Source organism: Ailuropoda melanoleuca, chromosome 11, assembly GCF_002007445.2.
Source record: "Ailuropoda melanoleuca isolate Jingjing chromosome 11, ASM200744v2, whole genome shotgun sequence".
NCBI lineage: Eukaryota > Metazoa > Chordata > Mammalia > Carnivora > Ursidae > Ailuropoda > Ailuropoda melanoleuca.
Window position 1 is genome coordinate 12,289,852 of NC_048228.1, and position 20,975 is coordinate 12,310,826.

The following is a 20,975-nucleotide window of genomic DNA, read 5'->3' on the forward strand; positions in this document are numbered from 1 at the left end:
GCTGTGCATGGGGGTGGAGGGCAGGAGATATATGGGATATCTTGGTACCTTCCTCTCAATTTTGCTGTGAACCTAAAACTTCTCTAAAAATAAAACCTATTTTTAAAAAATATTTGAATTTTTGCCTTTAAGTCTTAAATCCACCTGGTGCTTGTTTTTGTATATGGTGTGAGGATGGGATCAATTTAATTATTTATCCAATTTAACTGTTTTCCATATGAGCAAGCAACTGTCCCAGCACCATCTGTTACATAATCTTCCCTTTCCTCAGTTATCTGCAAGATCACTTCTGTCACAGGTCAAGGAGAATCTCTCTTAAGTTACATCTGTCATTTGTCCCTGCCTGAGTCATTACAGCACCGTCCATAGCTTTCTGGTAACACATACCTGGTAGAGCAAGTCCCTTACCTTTTGTTTCTTTTCCTTAAGGAGTACTTTGACTGTCTTAGCCCCTTGGTTTTCCTTGTCAATCTTGGAATCAACTTGTCAAGTTCCATGAAATGCCCTGGAATTCCATCGAATATATCAATTCATTTGGAGGGAGTTCATATGTATGATAGTAAGCCTTCCTCACCATGTTTGTGGTATTTCTATTAATTTGGGTCTTCTTTAATGCTTTCAATAGGCTTGGTTCTCTCCATAAAATCCTTACATATCTTTTGTTAGATTGATCCTACATACTTTACCGTGTTTTTTCCTAAGTAAATTCTATCTGCTTGTAAAAATTATTTTTCTAACTATTTATTGCTGGTGTACAGAAATGCAACTGATTTTTGCCTCTCCACCTTACTACCTACCTATCTTATTGAATTCTTAGTATTTCTTTTAAATTTAAAGTTTAAAATTTTTTTGGGGGGGGGACGTTGCAGATAATCATGCTGTGGGTTTTTTGTTATCTTTTATTAACTATCTCCAAAATAATCTGCTTTTCCTGTAGTGATTTTTTTTTCATTTTCCTATTTTTTTCTCCTTGATCAATCTTGCCAGAGGTTTGCCTGCTGTATTGGTCTGCTTTGGCTTTGTTGATTTACTTGTTTTATATTTCACAGATTTCTGCCATCTTTATTTTCTTTTTTGGGGGAGATTATATTCAATTTTTTCTGTTTTTTTCCTATATACTTTTTTTTTTAGCTTTTCTCTTCTTTTTAAAGATCTAGGCATTTAAGGCACAAAGCAACACCTTTAGCTCCCCTAAAATTTTGAAATGTATTATTTTAACTATTGCTCAGTCCAAGTATTATTATTTAATTTCCATTAATTGTCCTTTGACTTGTAAGTTATCTAGAAATCTGGTTTTAAAATTTCCAAATGTATGGGGGTTAAAAATGGACTTTATTTTAGTGACTCCTAACTTAGTTACATTCCGATCTAGACTGTGCTACCTACACTGTATGTGACCTACCCTTTAACATTTGTTGCAACTTGCTTTGTTGGCTAACTATGTGATCAATGTTTTTTACTGATCCATGTGCACTTTGCTTAGGAAAATGCATACTTACTAGTTGTGGAGCAAGGAATTCTATATATGTGTACTAAATCAAGCTTGTTAATTGCGTTATTAATTTTTTGTCTGGTTAATCTATTGTTGATTGAGAAAGATTTGAGATCTTCAACTATGACGATGGGTTTGTCAGCTTCTCCCTGTATTTCTATCACTTTTGCCTTATATGTATATTGGGGCTGTGTTATTAGGTGCATACAAGTTTAGAATATCTTCTGGGTGAGCTCAGCTTTAAATTATTAGTTTGTGATCCTTTCTATTGCTAATAGTGTGTTTTTCATCTAAAAATTAATTTTGTCCAATATTAATATACCCACCCCAGTCCTCTTTTGGTCAGTATTGACTTAATGTATGTTTTTCCTTTCCTTTAAATTTCATCTTTTCTGGATCCTTATATTTTAGGTGTGCCTCTTATAAATATCATAGCTGAGTTTTTTTTTATCTTAGTCAAAACTCTTTTTTTTTTTAAGATTTTATTTATTTATTCAACAGAGATAGAGACAGCCAGCGAGAGAGGAAACACAAGCAGGGGGAGTGGGAGAGGAAGAAGCAGGCTCATAGCAGAGGAGCCTGATGTGGGGCTCGATCCCATAACGCCGGGATCACGCCCTGAGCCAAAGGCAGACGCTTAACCGCTGTGCCACCCAGGCGCCCCAAAACTCTCCTTTAACTAGTAACATTGATACATTGACATTTATTTTGATTATACATATATTTGGACTTATTTTTACCTTGGTGGTATTTTTACTTTTACAATTTTTTCTTGGGACACCTGGGTGGCTCAATCGGTTAAGCATCTGCCTTCGGCTCTGGTCGTGGTCTTGGGGTCCCGGGATCAAGCCCTGCATTGGGCTCCCTGCTCAGCAGGGAGCCTGCTTCTCCTTCTCTTTCTACCCCTCCCCATCACTCATGCTCTCTCTCTCTCTCACTCTCTCAAATCTTTTTTAAAATATATAATTTTGTGGGGTATCCAATTCTAAGTTAACAGTTATTTTTTTCAAAATACTTTGAAGATGTTATTCAACTCTCTTCAGGATTTCATTGTTGCTATTGGGAAACCTGCTTTCAATCTACTAGTAATTCCTTCATAGGTGATCTGACTTTCCTTTCTGGATACCTTTAATAACTCCTCTTTGTTTTTGGTGTTCCTCAATTTAACCCCCATGGTGTGTGTGTGTGTGTGTGTGTGTCCTTGGCATCTCTCTTATGTCTCATGATCTCAGCAGTGCTCTAAAAAGTATATTTTAATCACGATCTAGTTACTTTGTAAGAGGAAGGTCCTTCGGAGTACTGGTACGCCATATTCCGGAAGCAGAATTCTGTGTAATTGTTTATATATGCACAATCCTCTGTGTGCACGTTTGTGTGGTGTAAATCTCTGGGCATGACATCTTCTGTACACCTACATCCGTGTGTGCACCTTTGCTGTGCACATCCCTCTGCAATTCTCCTAGTTGAAGTATAAGTGCTTCAGGTCAGGGATTTTCTTTTTTGTTGCTCACACATCCCGACAACCTTGCAGCACTTACTCCCGGGGTCAGGGTCAACTGGCTGCCACGTGGGGTTTACGCGTGTTGGGGGGAAAGGAAGAATGCTGGGAGAGCAGTGGTGGGCCAGGCCTCCCTCACTGGGCCCCTCTGTCCTCCCCACCTATCTCTTCCATAGCTCTGCCCCCGCGGGCTACACGTCCTTCAGCATCAATGCCTCCCCAGGAGTGGTCGTGGATGTTGCCCACAGCCCTCCAGCCAAGAAGAATTCCACAGGTTCCTCCAAGTGGTCCCTGGACCCTAGCCTGGAGGTGAGCCTGAGGATGAAAGCTGCTAGCAGTAGCACAGGTGACCAAAAGGTGAGTGTGGCAGCCGTGGGGTGGGATGTGTGGAAGGAGGTCAGCAGGTGGCAGCAGGTCAGCGGCACACAGTCTGTCCCGCACGGATCCACAGCCCCAGCCCTGGCACAACTTCCTCCTCTCTGGATACTAGGGAGACTGTCCCAGCCATAGCATCCTCACAGATGATACAGGGATGCCAGGGGTTATGGAAGCCGGGTGTTCACTAAATTCATCCATTCAGCAAATGTTTGGTATTCACCTCCTACATGCCAGGCACCGCCAGGCACTGGAGACACAGAAAGGAACAAGACAGGTGAGGTTGCAACCTGCATGGGGCTTACAACCTATGGGTAAAATACAGATAAGCCATTATAAGTGGGGTGAGTGCTAAGAGGCCACAGCCAGGCAGCCCTGGGAAGCTCTGGTCCATGCCCTTTTCCTGTGGTTGCTGGACAAATGACCAGAATCTCCTGGCTTAAATCAACAGAAATGTATTCTCTCTGGAAGACAGAAGTCCAAAATCAAGGCATCTTCAGAGCAGCACTCCGTCTGAAGGCTCTGGGGAGAACCAGTCCTCTGCCTCCTTCAGCTTCCTAGACTCCACTCTCTGCCTCCGTGGTCGTGTTCCCCCTCCCCAGGCTGTCAAATCTCTCTCTGCTTCACTCTTATAAGGACACTGGTCACTGGATTTAAGGTCTCCCCAGATAATCAATGATGATCTCATCTCAAGACCCTTAACTACAACTGCAAAGACTTTTTTTCCAAATAAGGTCACATTCACAGGTTTCAGGGATTTGGAAGTGGGCATATCTTTTGCGGGACCACCACTCAACCCACTGCAGCCCCTCCGACTGTAGATAAACTCAACAGGAGCCTCTGGGTTTCCCACAGAGTTCTGGGCCAATGAGCCCTTGTTTCCAGAAGGGCAGGCCAAGCAGTCTTCCTCTTGGGACAGAGAGTTGTTGCCTACTCTAGGAGCATAGACCTTGGGCATCAAAGTAGGTTGATGAGGGCGCAATCAGGGAAGACATCCTGAAAGAAGTGGCAAGCTGAAGGATGGTAGGAGGGAGGGAAAGTGGAGTGAGAAGTCTACATGGATATGTGGCCTGTGTGCACACTCTAGACGAGGAGATGGTCAGGCATGTGTTGGGGAAACTGAGGAAGATATGTATGGCAAAAAAAGAGGGTGAAGAGGGAAGTGGGGGAGAGAGGGAGCCAGTATTAGAGAGTTTGGCATCAGGGACCTCATTTTCTGAGGGCAACAGGAAGCCAGTGAAAACCTGTCATCCAGGGAGTAACGAGTCTGCATTTGTCTTAGAAAGACCCCACTGGCTGCAGTGTCCTGAGTAGATTGGATCCAGGCAGTTGACTGGAGACTGATGCTGTGGTCTAGACATGAGATGGTGGTGGCTGTGACATTTCCGTGGATCCCCAGTATCTACAGGACAGACCCAAACACCTCAGTCCATCCCCTCAGGAGTGCCTCTTCTTCTGGTGGCAACTCTTTGGTTTTGTGTTGGGGAACTCCCCTCTGCCATTTTGCTTCAAATTCTCCATCCTGATGCTCTGCCCTCCTCTCGCCAGGGCAGGCCAGTCAGATCCACTCTTCCTGGATTTTGAAGTCTGGTCAGTGGGGCTTGGTGCTTCTGGATCTCCACAGCACCTGCCCTGAAGGAACCAGCTCCCATCCAAACCTCCCACTCCCCAGATCCTCAGAGGGCTCGGGCTCCAGCCTTTCCGAGGTCTGGTTCTTCGGGTCCTCTCCGCCCCTCCGGCTTGCCAGAGCCAGTTTCCGTGGCTTACAGCCAGTGCTCTCCCTCTGATGCCCCTTCCACCGCATCTCCAGCTGCTGAGCTCCTACTCCTCTTCCAGGCTCTACCTCGAAGTGTATCTCCCTGATACCAACCAGACTGGCTCAGTCCTTCCATTTCTGGGCTCCCACAGGACCCTCTCCTAAGTATCATAGGCGTCTGAGTACTTTGCTACCCCTCCAAACCCACCAGTGGGGGGGGGGGTCCTTACAGGCTGGCACCACTTCACGCCTCCTTGTCCCACCCTGAACTGGCACAGAGCAGGAGTCCAGTTAGTGTTTGTTGAATGACTAAGAGAAGACCTTTGTGGTTTGTTCTGTCCTTTAGGTTCAGATTTCATATTATGGACCCAAGACCAACCCAGTCCAAGCCCTGCTCTATGTCACCGGTGTCGGTAAGTGATGACCAGGATCTTGGGACGCCTCTGCCCCTCTCCACACACACACACACCCTTGCAAAGTAGCTCTCTCCAGGAGAAACTACACTCTGGAGATTACTTTAGACTGAGCAGAGAAAAGGGACAATTTCTAGCCAGTTGTACATCTGATGGTTCATAATTATTCCTCCCCAGTCAGTGAACCATAAAGTAATTCAACGGCGGAGAGAAGGAGGGCATTTACAGGGCGTTCAATTACACCTTAATATTTTCTCAACACAGGAAGTGGTACATGGATTTTCCGCAGGAGTCTCTATACCTTTATGACACCTCAAATATTTATATTTCTAAGAAAAGTAGGTGATGACACTGTCTTATACAATAATATGTAGACTGATAGTCCCCAAATGCCATGACTTATAACCCATCGTCACCGTTTTGCCATATCAATGATCTGCCTAGACTCATATTTATTTAACAGTCATCTTTAAATAAAGTAATTTTCTAACTTCACCTCATCTTGAACAATAATATTATAAGATGATCATTGCCATTTAAATGTGCATTAAATACCAAAACAGCGTGTGAAAACTTCAGGGTTTATTTATTAATGAATTTCATTCATTAATACACATTTATTTCATCAAGACACATTTAAATAATATGACTAATAGAGCACTAATTCTATACCAGGTACTGTGCTAAGGCTTATGGACCCAAAGTTTTTTTACCTTTAAAAAATTTTTTTTAAGATTTTATTTATTTATTTGACAGAGAGAAAGACAGCCAGGGAGACAGGGAACACAAGCAGGGAGAGTGGGAGAGGAAGAAGTAGGCTCCCAGTGGAGGAGCCTGATGTGGGGCTCGATCCCAGGGATCTGGGATCACGCCCTGAGCTGAAGGCAGGCGCTTAACGACTGAGCCACCCAGGCGCTCCTAAGACTTTACCTTTAAACCTTATAGTAATCCTGTGAAATTGGTACAGTTATATCTCATTTTCAGATGAGGAAACTGAGGCACAAGAGGTAGACAGTTTTGCCTAAGTTCATGCAGCTGGTGAATGAAGGAGCTGGTGAATCCAGAGCACTAAATGCTATGCTGTTCTGGCCCGACGCTAATATATGGCTGTGGGTGTGTCTAAAAGGTCATCCAGGTCTGTCTCACACTGAGCTCACAAGGTCACTACCTATGATGTGGGCACACAGATCTATGTCACTGGAAAGACTGTGATCACCTGTTCTGATGCAGGTTGGAAGGATTTAGAAACAGACGTATACTTTCTCAGCCTTGACATCTAGATAGAGTGGGGTATGTTTGGGGCCATGATTTGTCCCCACTGAAGCCATAATGCATGTTAGGAAGAACCAGGTAGGGTTGGAGTAACCGCTGTCCCCCACCCCAAGGTCACTGGGGGGCCAGAGGCCTTTGAGAGCCTGGCTAGTTGTCCTTGCAGGAGTTCTGCACCAAGTATCCCATTGGGGTGGCCGGGAAACCTTTCTGAACCCCTGAAGGTAGCCAGACATGTAGGGTCTGGTTGACATCACAGCTGCGGTGAGCCCCACACACACACACCTGCAAAGGAAAATGGGTGTGGTCAGGTCCAGCTCTGCTATCTAAGTTGCAGTCAAACATCTTCTTTGGGGACATCGGGGTGTCTTTGAATTTGCATCTTGGAAAGGGAGGGAGAAAAGCCATGGGGCAGACAATCTCCTGGGGACCATGTTGAGTGTCTTGACTTTTACCAACCCTCTCCTTTTACTCGGTGGGATTGCAGAAATTTCCTTGAGCGCGGACATCACCCGCACTGGCAAAGTGAATCCCGCTGGAGCCAAGAAGGGCCAGGTATGCTCAAATCACCTGACACTCACAGGTGCTCTACCTCTGCTGGGTTCTCCTCTGGCGCCCCCTGGTGGTGATGGTGCAAATGGCCGCCTCTTCCTTGACAAGGGACAAGTCAAAGGAGAAAACTAAAATCACCCTTACAATTTTGATTTTTCCCATCTCTTTTGCAAAACTAGATTCTCACCGGTTGTGAGTTCAGAGAATGTGTTGTGCAAATTAGAAACCACAGCATCATCCGGTTAATTCACGGCAGAGAAAAAACTTACAGGCAGTTCTTAACTTGGGGGTAAAAAAAATTCCCCTGCCCCAGGGTTTCTGGGCTGGTGGGAGAGATTCCCACAGTGCTGCCCACAGGGAGCGAAGAATGGAGAAAGGGAGAACTGGCAGGGGGCAGAAGAGGGAAGGAGCCAAGCGGGGCAGGGAAAGTCTGTTGCTGAAAGATAGTGGTGTGTGAGAGACGGGGCACGCAGGTAGCCCTCACTGGGTTTGCGGATTAACCCCAGGGTGTTCCTGAAATCCCAAAGCCGCCCACACTGTTCAGCGCTGGTGTGCACGTTAGGAGGCTATGACCTGTCAAAAGAGGAAGACCCCTCCGTGGGGTCAGCCGAGAGTGGAGGGAGGAATTACAACTCTGGGAGTGGGATCCGTCTTCCTGTCCCACCCAGAACGCAGGCCTCCCCGGGGCCAACGGTGTCCTGCAAACAGAAGATGTCATCACTATTAGATCCCTACTGGGAGGGGCTGCTTAATTTGCTTTAATCTTTGGACAGACAGCAGCTGACTGCGAAGAACAGTGCCCGCCCACACTTTGGTGAATGAGTAATTATGGGTGCACATAAGAGTCACGACTTAGATTAGAATCTCCACATGAATATTTAGCCCAGTCCGGTTTGCCAATCTGACAGTTTTTTAAAGGCGTTAAAATCCATTTTAGTACCTTGGGGTCCTCTTTTCAAGTGGATGAATTGCATTTTTGGTGAATGTGTTTAGGGTTTTTGGAGCAGGCAAACAGTCCCCTCTCGGGACTAAAGAATTCGCCGACATGGGAGCGAGGTGTAGAGCCCACGTAAGGCTATCGGGTGCTGGGGAGAGCGGCTGTGCTTTCCCAAGAGCCGGAGGGACACGCACAGGTTTCTAAACACGCCCCATCTCCGCTGGGCATCCACAGAAGACCTGGACCTGGGGCCCCCGCGGGCAAGGCGCCATCCTGCTGGTGAACTGTGACAAGGACAATCCCAAATCTTCCACCATAGACTGCAGGGATGATGAGGTGCTTGACAGCAAAGGTAAGGACCTCCCCCCCCAGCCTCCCCCCTGCCCAAAGAGCTCATGGAAATAGAACTTTGTCTTCTTGTAAAGCCCTTTTGTCTATGCAGCCTGAGCTTAGTAAGAGCCCTCAGAGACGGGGGTTATTGGAAGCATGTTCTCTTTAGCTTGTCCATTGCATAAGAGTGGACAAGGTTCTGAGAGGGTAAGTGCCTCAGTCAAGGTCACACAGCAGCCAGAGAAGAGCTGGGACCAGCGCTGAGTTTCCCAACGCCTCCTCCGGGCCCCATGCTCTGGTCCACGGCCCAACCTAAATTTCTGCTCTAGGGTCAAACCTGGGACCTGAAATAATTTAAAATGAAAGCTGGACTATTGTCCCAAAGTCCTGTCAGAGCAGCCCTGAGCCCCTGCCACATGCTGGACACTGACCACTTCAGAATTATTAACTCATTTGCTCCTTCAAGTATAAGGCTTGGAAGTACGTACTGCCCTCAGCCCCATTTTACAGATGGGGAAACTGGGGCATGGGGAAGTTAAGCCAGTAAGTCATGGAATCAGGGTTTGGAACCAGGCATCCTGACACCGTGGCAGGTTTGGGGGCACAAGGATGGTGATGGGCGCAGGGTCTCTGCCGGCACCCCTCTGAAGTGCGGCCAGGATGGAAGACACACGGCCCACCTGCCCTGGAGGAGGGCCCTGGGGGAGTGAGGCTGGCCAGCAAGGGCGGCAGCTCTGGCCTTCCCAGGGAGTTGCTAGGACAGCAGAGAAATGGATGCATTTTGAAGTTGCAAGCAGTGGTCTCCGCCTGAGGCCAGTGGGCAGCCTCTATGCGGTGCCCTGCACAGAGGAATAATCCGAGTAGCCAGGACCCTCCGCGGGTGCTCGCAGGACGACGGCCGCTGCAACAAGCGCTTTGTGCCTATGACCCCACTCTTCCCACTGCCTGGACACCACTCTTAGCTCTGTTTACTGACAAGGAGACAGAGGCACGGAGAGCTGAAATAACTCCCAGGCTCCCGCAGACCCGGGGGTCAAACCCACTGCTGCCAATTCCCTTCACCCAGGGACTAATGCCCAGGGGGGACCACCATCCAGCTTCGCTCTCCCCACGCCTTTTTTGGCCATTATTCAGGTTGGTTCACTTCCCATGCAGGCCCAGGGGAGAAACCCATCCACTTGTCATTCCACGAATAGTTATCAAGCAACCTGCCATGCACTAGTCCCTGTTGTAGGTGCTTCTAGATGCTTCTAGGCTCCAGGGGCTGGGGACAGAGCACTAACAAGACAGTCGTGGCCTCTGCTTCCCTGAGCTTGCCTCCTAAGCTCACTTTCATGGGAGAAAACCAAAAACATAATTAGCTTTAATTCCAAAATGAAAATCATTTAAATCCTGGCAAGAGTATGATGAAAATAAGACCGGGAGACAGGGCCAAGGCGGTGGGGAGGGGGATCTGAGGGGAGCGGTGAGAGAGGAGAGGGTCTTCTCCTTCCAGACCTGCAGGACATGTCCCCGGTGACCCTGACCACCAACACCCCCAGGGACTTCTTCACCAAACACCAACTGCTTCTCCACGTGGCCAAATCGGAGATGGACAAAGTCCGGGTGTTCCAAGCCAGCCGTGAGTTGCCCTCGGCCCTCACCTCGGGGTCCCTTTCTCGCCCCAGCGCAGCCCCTTTGCACCCCCTTCGGCTAATAGTTCCTGAGCCCCTGTTCTGTAGCACGTTCTAAGGACCAAGGAAATGGCAGTGAGCAAGACGGACATCCCTACCACTCCCTTCTAGAAAGGGCACACAGACGAAATGCTAACAGACAAGAAGCTGATGTCTGGTGCTGGTGAGCACCAAGGAGGAAATAGCCTCCCTCCCAGGGACTGCTGGAACTGTGACTCTTCCTCTCTGCCACCACACACACGCGCACACACACGGGACTCTTGTTTACGGAGACTGTTGAATCCAGGCTGACTGCATGTGTTACGTAACAGCGTGTCCTCCAGCGTGGGGCTCGTCAAAGACAGCATCACCTCCTTAGCCCCTCACGAGGACCTGCTACCGAGGGCCAGGCTCGTACAAGGCACAGGGCACAGAGCAAAGAACAGAACAAAGTCCTGTCCTCGTGGCACTTCCCTCTTGGTGGGTTGAGAGAGACCATGTATAAAATAATTAGTCAATCATCTAGTGTGCCTGGTGGCGTTAAACGCTACGCAGAAGGATGCAACAGGGACGGGGGTGTGGATGAGGGGTAGAGTCTGGGATGCGAGGAGAGGGGACACCCCGTTAGGTGTCATTTGAGCAGAAGGAGCTGTGGGAACCGCCACGCAGACACCCAGGGGAAGGGCATTCCAGGCAGAGGGAACCCCGAGGGCAAAGGCCCTGAGGTGCGATCGTGCCTGTGGGCTTGAGGAAGGCAGGCGGGGAAGCCAATGTGGCCAGAGTGCAGGACACGAGCATTAAGGTGGTAGATGAGGGTGGAGAAGAAAGGGAAGGGGCCAGCTCAGGCAGGCACGGAATGACTTTGGCTTCTAGTCTGAGCGACGTGGGGGACGCCTCCTGAGGGCTTTGTGCAGACACACAACTCGATCTGACTTACTTCCATCCTCAATCTAAGTGATCAGACTCACACTGATTGAGGGGCAAACCAACTCCTCGCCTCCGCTGAAGCATCACCTCCTCCAGGAAGCCCTCCCTGGCCCTCTGGGGTTCTCTCCATCACAGCACTCATTACTGCCTGTGATTTTGACTGTCTCTGCTCCTCCTCCCTCACCCAGGAGACTGTGTACTCCTTGGGGACCAGGACAGTGACTACCTCCCTGGTGTCTCCAGGTGTCAGCTGAGAGCAGGTGCTCAGGAATGAATGAATGAATGAATGAACCATAATGTGTATTGGACTTGTATGTATACGGTTGGGAATGGCTCAGGCACCCCCATACCCCCCATTACTCCATCCCTGGACCCCCAGCCAGTGGGGGATGTCCCAGCTGACACTTTAGCTTCTTTCTCCTACAGGAGGGCTCATTTAGCTGTGACATGTCGTCCTGAGAGTGGTGGCCCTGGGAAGGCACCACAGCACCGGAGAGACTAAGACCTGAGCCTCCCTTCTCTCCACTAGGGGGCAAACAGATCTCCAGTTACAGGGCAGTCCTGGGGCCACAGCAGCCCAGTCATCGCCTGGATCTCCCAGGTGGCCAGCACAGTGTGGACTTCTACGTGGAGGGCCTGGCTTTCCCAGACGTCAACTTCCCGGGGCTCATTTCCCTCACCGTCTCCCTGCTGGACACGTCCAACCCGGTAGGCCAAGATGGCAGCCCAAGGGGAGACCCGAGCTACCAGGCCTTGGCCCAGCTCGAGGGTGGGGTTACAGAGCCCAGCCAGGAAGCCGTAGGGGTGAGGGTCCGGTTGCGGTGACAGCTCTGCCCTTACCCACGCCTTACAGGACCTCCCTGCCGCTCTCCTTTTCCAAGACAGTGTGGTCTTCCGTGTGGCCCCCTGGATCATGACCCCCAACACCCAGCCCCCAGAGGAGGTATACGTGTGCAGGTGAGGGCCCGGGGTGCCAGGATCGGGGCACAGACACACCGGGAGGGGCCCTGGGTTCTGGCCACAGTCCCCCCGCCAAATATCTGCTGTGTAAATGGGGAAAAGGGACCCCTCCTGCAACGTGCCGAGGGCTTCTGGACATTTTGTAATAAAAAGGCTGGGAAATTCCTGTTGCTACTGTTTTGTCCTCGCTCTCCTGCCCTAATGCAGGCGGAGGGCGGCTTTCTGTCCCGAAGACCCATAGCGCTCGCTAGACATAGCAGATGAAAACCCTCAGTCCGTGAGCCAGCCTGCCAGGCTCAGTGGGCGGCCTGTGGACCTTCTGCACCAGAAACCGTTTCAAATGCCTGTTCCCGGCCAACCTCAGAACTGTGGGGTCTGGGGTCTGGGGAGGGGACCCTTCTTCCTTTTAACAAGCTGCCCTGGGGAGCCTTGCCTCTGCCTGGCCATCTGAGAGCACCTGTTACATATGCTAGGGTCCCAGGGGGACCCTCCGCTCTTCTCTTGCGGTGGCTTCCAGGCAGAAGGGGTGAGGGCTAACCTAGTGGTTGCCTGGAGTTTAGGATGGAGGCTGAAAGCTAGCAAGGCCTGGGTTCAAATCCCAGTGCTGTCCCCCCCACCAGATGGCATGACCTTGAGCATTGACCTCCTCATGGTGGCTTCTCCCGGATGGAAGGGGAGCCCATTAGTCCCCTCATGGACGGTGGCAGGAGTTCACTGAATGTTTGCTGAGAGCAGGGAGACAGGGTGAGCCGGGCCTCTCCGTCCAGGCCACAGGCATCTCCTGAGCTGCCGCTGTGCCCCTCCCCCTCTCCATCCAGGCCTGAGCTCCTGCCCCACCCCCTAGGCACTCTACAGGGGTCCAGCTTGCCCCTCAGAGCCTGGCCAAGTGCTGTCCACTGAATCCAGAGCACTAAGGAGCTTCCTTTCTGCTCTTTCTAGGGTACTTGAAAATGCGGACTTCCTCAAGTCAGTGATCGCTCTGGCCAAGGAAGCCAAGTGCAAGTTGACCATCCCCTCCCAGAAGCAGAGCAAGGATGACCGGTGGATGCAGGCATGTGGCCCTGTGGGGCGGGGGGGTGAGACACACAGCATGGATCTTCCTGAGGGCCAAGGGACACTGGGGACCCGAGGCTCTTGGGGCTGGGCCTAGAGGCTTGCTGGTCACCCTTCTTCGGATGGACAGGAAGCGAGGAGCCTCGGAGGGTCTGGGCACGTGGGGGCTCAGGCAAGTGATTAAAGCGACATTTATGGCCAGCCACTGTCTGCCTGCCGTGGTCACCAAGATAAATCCAACCTCCTGCCTAAAAACTCTCAGATGACCTCTGGAAATGACGCAAAGGTCAAGGGGCTGGAGCTCAACCGGTCCCTCCAGTGGCCCTCCCACCAAGCCAGCCTTCCTGGGCTCAGCCACCGTACCAGGCCTCACTCCTGCTCCAGCACTTTCCATGGTTCCCATCTCCTCCCTCTCAGCCTGCCTCCAGCCCGCCCCCCCAACCTGGCTGCCCCTTACCTTTTGCCAGCCTGCTGGCCACACTGTATCACTATTCTGTCTCGGTACCAGGCTCCCCCATCATGCCACGAGCTCCCTGAGGGCAGAGACTGAGTCTTACTCAGCTCAGCACCCAGCACCCGGCATGGGGCAGTGGCTGCAGGCAGCTGGCAGACTGAACCAAACCTCCTCGCCACTCCCTTGCTTTGTCGGGGTCTTTGACCTTCCATGCCGTTCCCCTTGCTCCCACCTCCTCCGTGACTCTGCTCACGCTGTTCCCTCTCTCCACTGTCCTTCCCGTTCCCATCCCCCACATCCAGGTCCTGCTTGTACAATCCCTGCTTGCAAAGCTTCCCCTCCAAAAACCTCTCGTCCCTCTCCTAAACCCACAGAGAACACCCTCTCTTCTTTCTTGAAGTCCTGTCTGTGTTAAGTGGGACCGAACGGTATAAGATTGCTGGTAGCCCCATCTTTGACCTATAAGAGTGGCCCTTTCGGGGGTTCAGCCCAAGAGAGGTCACATCTGACATCATATCTATCAGAGCACAGGTAGGATTCGCCCCAGGCGCATTTCTGAGCCCTCCCCACTTTTGCCCCATGGGCGAGCGTGGGTCTGACCTGCCCCCCTTCTTTGCCCATCCCAACCCTGTCAGGAGCCCCTCCTTCCTGGCCCATCACCTCCTCACACTGGGTGCTAGGTGACCAGCTCCCTGAGGACAGGGCCTGAGGCTCACTCACCGGGTCCCTGGCACCTGCAGCACCCGGCCCCTACGCTCACTAGGAGTGGGGGTGACCCCATTTGTGCACACAGGGTAATAAGCTCGGCTTCCTCAGAGCCCCTTCTCTGGGGTCGAACACTGCACAGGAATCTGCCCTTGACCACAGGGGGAGAGCGAGTGGGTCCGCGCCCCCCTCCTTGCACTGGGTGTCACGACCTGCGCAGCACGCCCATCAGCCCTCCTTCCCCTCGCTCTGCACAGGACGAGATAGAGATCGGCTACATCCAAGCGCCGCACAAGACCTTGCCTGTGGTCTTTGACTCTCCGAGGAACAGGGGCCTGAAGGAGTTCCCCATCAAATGCATGCTGGTACGTGCTGGTGGGGCCTGCGGCTGCTGAGATAGCCCCCACCCCAAGGCCTCCTTCCTCACCACCCGTGGCTGAGCACCCCGGGCTCCGTAGTAGGCGCACTTCCTGCTGGGTCCGCGATCGCGCAGGTGGGCCGTGGTATTTTTGTCACTACTGAGATGAGATCCGGCTCTCTATTTCCCAAAGCTCTTTCCAGCCATGAGCTCAGCTTGTCCTCAAAATAGCCCTGCCAAGGACGTCAGGTCAGGCTGTGGCATCCTTGTCCCACTGAAGATGTTCTTGCTGCACGGTGCGGGTGGGACCAGGACTGCAACCTTCCCAAACATCTGGATGGAGGCTCTGTCTTTTGGGTGGGGTCTGGCCTTTGTGGCGGGTCCATCTGGGACATGGGGTGGCTTTGGGGCTCAGAGTGGTCATTTCCCAGATGTGACTCTGCATGTGTTTGGGGGCGGGGGTGGGGGTGACTTGTTGGTGAATCAGGCTGCAACAGCCTGGCAGGTCCGCGTAAACTCGGCGCGGAATGATGATGTTAGGAATAGTAACATTTGTCGAGCGTGCATTCTGTGTCAGACACGATGCCAAATTCTTTACATTCACTGACTCATTTAATCTGTCCAGCAAACTTTAATCTAGATGCTATCAGTAGGCCCATTTTATAGAGTAAGAAACCGAGGCTCAGAGAGGGGCAGCCACTTTTCCAAGGTCACGCAAAAAGGAGAAGCTGGCACTGAACCAGGCGGATCTGGCCCCATGAGCTCCGTACCCAGCATGCCGCCAGGTGCGCACCCCGGGCCCTGAGAGCCCCTGACTCCAGGCGCCGAGGAAGCACGGAGGAAAGAGTGTGGGGTGTGGGGTGCAAGGTTTGCTCCGATGAATGGCTTTCCGGGGAGCACCCTGCACCCCATGGAAGGGGAGGTGTCCCTGCCCACGTAGGAGGCTTTAAAAGGAAATCTGAGTTCAACTCAGCAACTTGTCCGAGTCTTGCTCACTCTCCTGCGCTGAGTGGTGCCGAGGAAGAGCTTCGGTTGGGTCCAGCCCGGAATCAGGTTAATCCTGTTTCAGGACCACCACTGGGATAAATGAGCCAGCTGCCCACTGGGACCGTGGTCCCTCCCACTGTCCTCAGCCCTGCTCTGCTCAGTGGCCTGTCTCCTGCTTCCATATTTCAAGTGTGACACAGGCTAGATACTCTGACGTCACCAGTCAAATCTCCGGAGTCCTGCCAGGCAGACACACCCCTCAGCACAGGTGTCCTCACCTCTCCCACACCCAGCCTCGGACGAGGGGCTGCGATGTGTTCTTAGGCAAGCACGGCTGCGGTTTCCTGACCCACGTCACTCAGGAAGAGAATTGGGCTAAAAGTCAAACTTGTCACCAGACGACGTCCCCATTGGCTTTTCCAAACTCATCATGGGCCACTTCCCCGGTCCCTCACCCAGCTCCAAACCTCACGGGTCTTCTTCCTGTGGTTCAAATGTGCCCAAGAGCTCCTCACCTCATAGCCTTTGCATATGCTGTTCCTTCTGCCTACAATGCTCTTCCCACTTCCCACGGCTGACTGTGTCCCAGCCTTCAGGTCTCAGCTGCAGGGCTCTCTTCAGTGAGACCATCCCTGACGCTGAAGGACGCCTTGCATCGGCCCCTGGCATTCTCGGCTACAGCACCTCGCTGGTTTCTTCCGGAGTCCTTTGTTATAAATCACTGACTTGTTATTTCCCTTTTGTTGTCTGTTTCCCGCTAGACCATCAACACCAGGAGGGCAGGGTCCGAGGCCGCGGTGTCCATCACTGCTCACGGGCCGCTTAGCACACAGCTTGACCGCAGTGGGTATTCTCCCCATCAGACAATATGTCAGTAAATTTTATACCACCTGTAAGTGGAAAACCAGCGGCGTTTACCATAAATAGAAGGCAACCGTGAAGGTAAACAGAAGTAAAACAAAATAATGCTATTAAAGCCAGCTCGATACAAGTGAGTGCAAGAGCTGAGCCAAGTGTTGCTCTCCGTTTGTTAAAATGGGAGATGAGCAGTTTTCGAGAATGGATTTGCACACTCGGGGTCTTCGATGAACAGAAAGACTAGAGGAAAGCCAACAGGGTGACACGTGTCTAAAGTCTGTGCCAAAAGCTGTATCAGGCAGCACGTGGGAGCGTCCCCTGCGCCTCCCACTCCTGGGGGGCCACTTCGGCCAAGGACACACCTTCTATTTGCCTTCAGAAATCCAAGCCTGCAGCCTGCGGAACTGAGCCCCTCTCATGGCAACGGCCAAGGCAGTGACTTGTATGAATTTATCATTCATTCATCAAATATTCTTTGAGCCCATTCTCTGTGCCCAGCCTTGTTCTAGGCACTTGGAATACACCAGTGAGCAATGCCAAGGATCCTGTCCTCAGGGAGGTGACATTCTAGCCCAGAAAGACAATAAACAATAAGTACGGCGAATAAAGAAATGATAGTGTATGGTGGAAAGTGGAATCTAGTGCCGTAGGACAAAAAAACCCAGAATCAAGTGGCTCCCAGGTGCCGGAATAGTGGGGGGATTATTTTGCAATTTTAAATATGATGGTCAGGGTAGGGCCTCTTTGAGAAGCTGACCTGGAGCAAAAACTCCAAAGAGGTGAGAGAGCTGGCTGTATGGATGTCTGGGTAAAGAGTATTCTAGGGAGAAGAAACAGCCAGTGCAAAGGCCCTGAGGCAGCAGCAAGCCTTGCATGTTCAGTGAAGAGCAAGGAGGCCAGAAGGGGTGGAGCGGAGTGAGTGAGAGGAAGGGTGGGATCTCCGAGCCTCATCTGCTGAGAAGGAAGGCCATTCTCAGCGATCAGACCATCGTCGCTCCAGAAAATGTTGACGTCACTCTGAAGGGATGCACTGTTATTGTGAAGGGCCCCAGCGGAACCTGCGGGGGGACTTCAATCTCATCAGTATAGAAGTCAGTCTCCTTGGAAAGAAGAAGAGGCCCTAAGTGGACAAATGGTGGGCACTAGAACATAACTGGTTGCCCTTACCTGTTCTCTCTGTAGTTGTGTACAGAACATGGTCAAGGGCGTTGCCCCGAGCTTCTGTTGCAAGATGAGGTCTGGGTACATTCACTTCCCCATCAGCATCGTTATTCAGGAGAATGGTTCTGTGGTTTAAATCCGAAATTTCTTGGGTGAAAAATACATCCGCAGGGTTCAGATGAGACCAGGTGCTGCTCGTTCAGTATCTCAAGCCCAGAAAGATGAGTTAATTCTTGAAGGAAATAACATTGAACTTGTATCAAACTCAGCTGTTTTGATTCACAAGCCACAAGAGTTAAAAATAAGGATATCGGAAAATTTGGGGACGGTATCTATGTTTCTGGAAAGGGAATGGTTCGGCGGGCTGACGGATAAGATCTAAGCTGTCCAGCTACAGACACAGCAAGATGCTGGGTGAGTTTTCAGACGTGTTTGTGAGATCTGAAAGATACAATAAAAGCTGTCTTGATGGGGGGCGGGGATGAAGGAAGGGTGGAAGGAGAGACCGTCAGAGAGGTGATGGGGACTGGGGGGGGCGGTCCTGTGGGCCACTGAAGGCTGTTTGTTTGAACTCTGGGAAACTGGGGGATTGTGGCAGGGTCTTAAACAGAGAAGGGTTATGACCTAACGGGTGTTATAAAAGGNGGTATGGGGAGGAGGCAGCGGAGGGGGCAGGCAGGTGTGGAGGTGGGGGCGAGCACAGTAACCCAGTGCGAGGCGAGGGGGGTGTAGACCCGGGGAGCAGGGCTGGGCGTGGGACGTGGCCACTTCTGGTCATGCTTTGAGGGCCGAGCCCACGGGATTCCCTGGCCCCCATGAGAGAGGGGGAAGCTGAAAGTGACAGCAGGCTTTGACATTGGTGAGCAGCAGTTGTCATTCCTGGAGCTGGGGAGGACTGTGGGAGGGACAGGGGATGAGGGAAGAGGGGTCGGCCGCTCCATTTGGGGCAAGTGTGAGTAGTATTTGCTGGACATCCGGGTGGGAAGTCAGGCAAGCGCTGGATGCCCGTCTGGGGTTGGTGGGAAGTGCAGACAGGAGATAAATACGTGGGGTTGTCAGCACCTGGCCCGTGTTCTGTGAGGCTGGGTGACAGCACCAGGAGGAAGAGAATTGCAGAGAATAAGAGACTAGGGACTAGGCTGGGGGTAGCCTGTCCCATGCACGGGAGACTGAGAGTCAGGACCCAAGAGCGTGCAGCGTCGGGAAGGCCAAGCAGAGGGAGTGTGCGGAGGACATGGGTGTGACCAGCTGATTCCCCCTGATGCTGGAGGACACTGCCATTTGGGCTCAGCTGTGTGGTCGTGAAGTTTCCAGGGCACGGTGGGCATGGGAGTCAGGCTGGCATGGGTGTTAGGGAGAAAGGGAGAAGAGGGATTAGGAAGGATCCCCCTTTGGTAGAAAGCTAGGCCTAGTGCAGTAGACAGAGTGGTGGCCCTCACACGGCCTTGTGCTAATCCCCAGGACCTGATGCTTTCTCGTGGCAGAAGGACTTGGCAGATGTGATTAAGTTAGGGACCCTGAGATGGGGAGGTGCCCCCTGGGTTGTCCGGTGGGCTCTGTACCATCATGGTGCTCCTTGGAAGAGGGACGATGGAGTGGGAGAAGGCACGTGATGATGGAAACACAGGACATAGCGATGCACCTTGAAGATGACAGAAGAGGCCACCAGCCACTGTAGCCTCTGGAAGCTGAAGGAGCCAGGAAACAGACTCAGAGCTTCCAGAGGGAACCAGGGCCACCTCAACCTGATGTCAGCCCCGTGAGACTGATTTCAGACATCGGACCTCCAGACCCAAGAGAGAATACATGTATGTTGTTTTAAGCCACTCCTGTGTTCCAGCAGCCACAGGAAACGCATAGAGGGGGTGAGATGTGTCGCCTACCCTTTCTTCCCATGAAGATCCACGCGGGGACATCACAGCCACTTGGTGAAGCCGGTTCCAGCCCAGTCAGGATGCACGGTGTGGTCCTAGAGGGCTTGCAGGAGAGACAGCTCAGATCCCTCCACCAGGGGGCTCTGCCCGCAGAATGATACTTGGTAGAGTCGTTATTACCGCTGAGCCCCCCTTCTTACCGCCTGAGTTGGCGCTCCTTCGGCATGTTGTGCCCGCTCTGCACCAGCTCTGACCACGACCGAATCCTGCCTGCGACTTGGCCCCACCCTGCCCCCACGCAGGGGCCGCGTTCTCTAACGCTTGGCCTGTGCCTCTCCCATCTCAGGGTCCAGATTTTGGCTACGTGACTCGAGGACCCGAAACAGGAGAGGTGACTACCTTCGACTCCTTTGGAAACCTGGAAGTGAGCCCCCCGGTCACGGTGGGGAAGAAGAAATACCCCCTGGGCAGAATCCTTATTGGGAGCAGCAGCTACCCCAGGTGAGGAGGGGAGGGGTGCGGAGGGGGAGACCCAGGGAAGCCACGGAAAAGCAGAGGCCGCAATGGAAGCCTTCCCTACTTGCTCCCACCCAACCCAAGAGCCTTGACAAACTGTAGGGACTTGGAGAGAAATCAAAGTACAGAGCGAGGAATACAGCTTAGGAGCCCTGTAGACCCAGGCTCAAATTCCAGCTCTGTCGCTTACACTCTCTCCGTCCGTGAATATTTACTGAGCACTTACTGTGTGCCAGGCACTAGGCAGGTGCTGGGAAGGACGGCAGCTGTGAGTATGACAGACAAGGCCTTGCTGCTATTCTAGTGGGGGAGACACAAAGGTAAGCAAAAAAGATAATTTCAAATAGTGAAGAAAACAAAAAGGAGAGGGGCAGAGAGGAGTGGGAACTGTTAGGGTGACTAGGGAGGGCCTCGCTGAGAAGGCAGCTCTTGAGCGAAGGCCCGATGACAGTAAGGACATGGCTGCGGGGAGGTCTGGGGTAGAGGGTTCCTGGCAGACGAAAGAGCATGTGTAAAGGCCCCGTGGCAGGACTGAACTGGGTGTGTTCAAGGCCAGAGTGGTTGGAACAGACTGAGTGAGAGAGACCAAACGACTAGATCAGGAAGGCCCTTGGAGCCACGGCAAGGAGAAAACTGAAGCCCATAGAGGTGAAGGAATGTCCCCAGGGCTACACTGCTAACGAGGGATTACCCACTCAGGTCGGACCGGCTCTCCACGTCGCTGTGGATAATATGGGTAAGCCCCATGTTTACCCACAGCACCAGCATCTGGGCTGAGTCAATGGGCAGTGCTTTCTGAGGCTAAGCTCTGGTCTTATTCGCTGTACTGACTTGGTGCCTCAGTTTCC

At 51.9% G+C, this 20,975-nt stretch overlaps 1 protein-coding gene across 3 annotated transcripts in view; it reads left to right on the forward strand.

The window, feature by feature from the left end:
• Positions 1–20,975, forward strand: part of LOC100471129 (protein-arginine deiminase type-4) — a 43,083-nt gene that overhangs the window by 17,019 nt on the left and 5,089 nt on the right. For 2 of the 3 annotated variants that reach the window (XM_034671264.1, XM_034671266.1), the window contains exons 2-11: positions 3,167–3,347; positions 5,468–5,534; positions 7,291–7,358; positions 8,527–8,644; positions 10,118–10,243; positions 11,731–11,909; positions 12,055–12,158; positions 13,101–13,212; positions 14,631–14,738; positions 19,958–20,112. In XM_034671264.1, coding sequence (XP_034527155.1) covers positions 3,167–3,347; positions 5,468–5,534; positions 7,291–7,358; positions 8,527–8,644; positions 10,118–10,243; positions 11,731–11,909; positions 12,055–12,158; positions 13,101–13,212; positions 14,631–14,738; positions 19,958–20,112 — 1,218 coding nt within the window. The remainder of the gene's footprint in view (positions 1–3,166; positions 3,348–5,467; positions 5,535–7,290; positions 7,359–8,526; positions 8,645–10,117; positions 10,244–11,730; positions 11,910–12,054; positions 12,159–13,100; positions 13,213–14,630; positions 14,739–19,957; positions 20,113–20,975) is intronic. The other variant, XM_034671265.1, reaches the window with a different exon arrangement.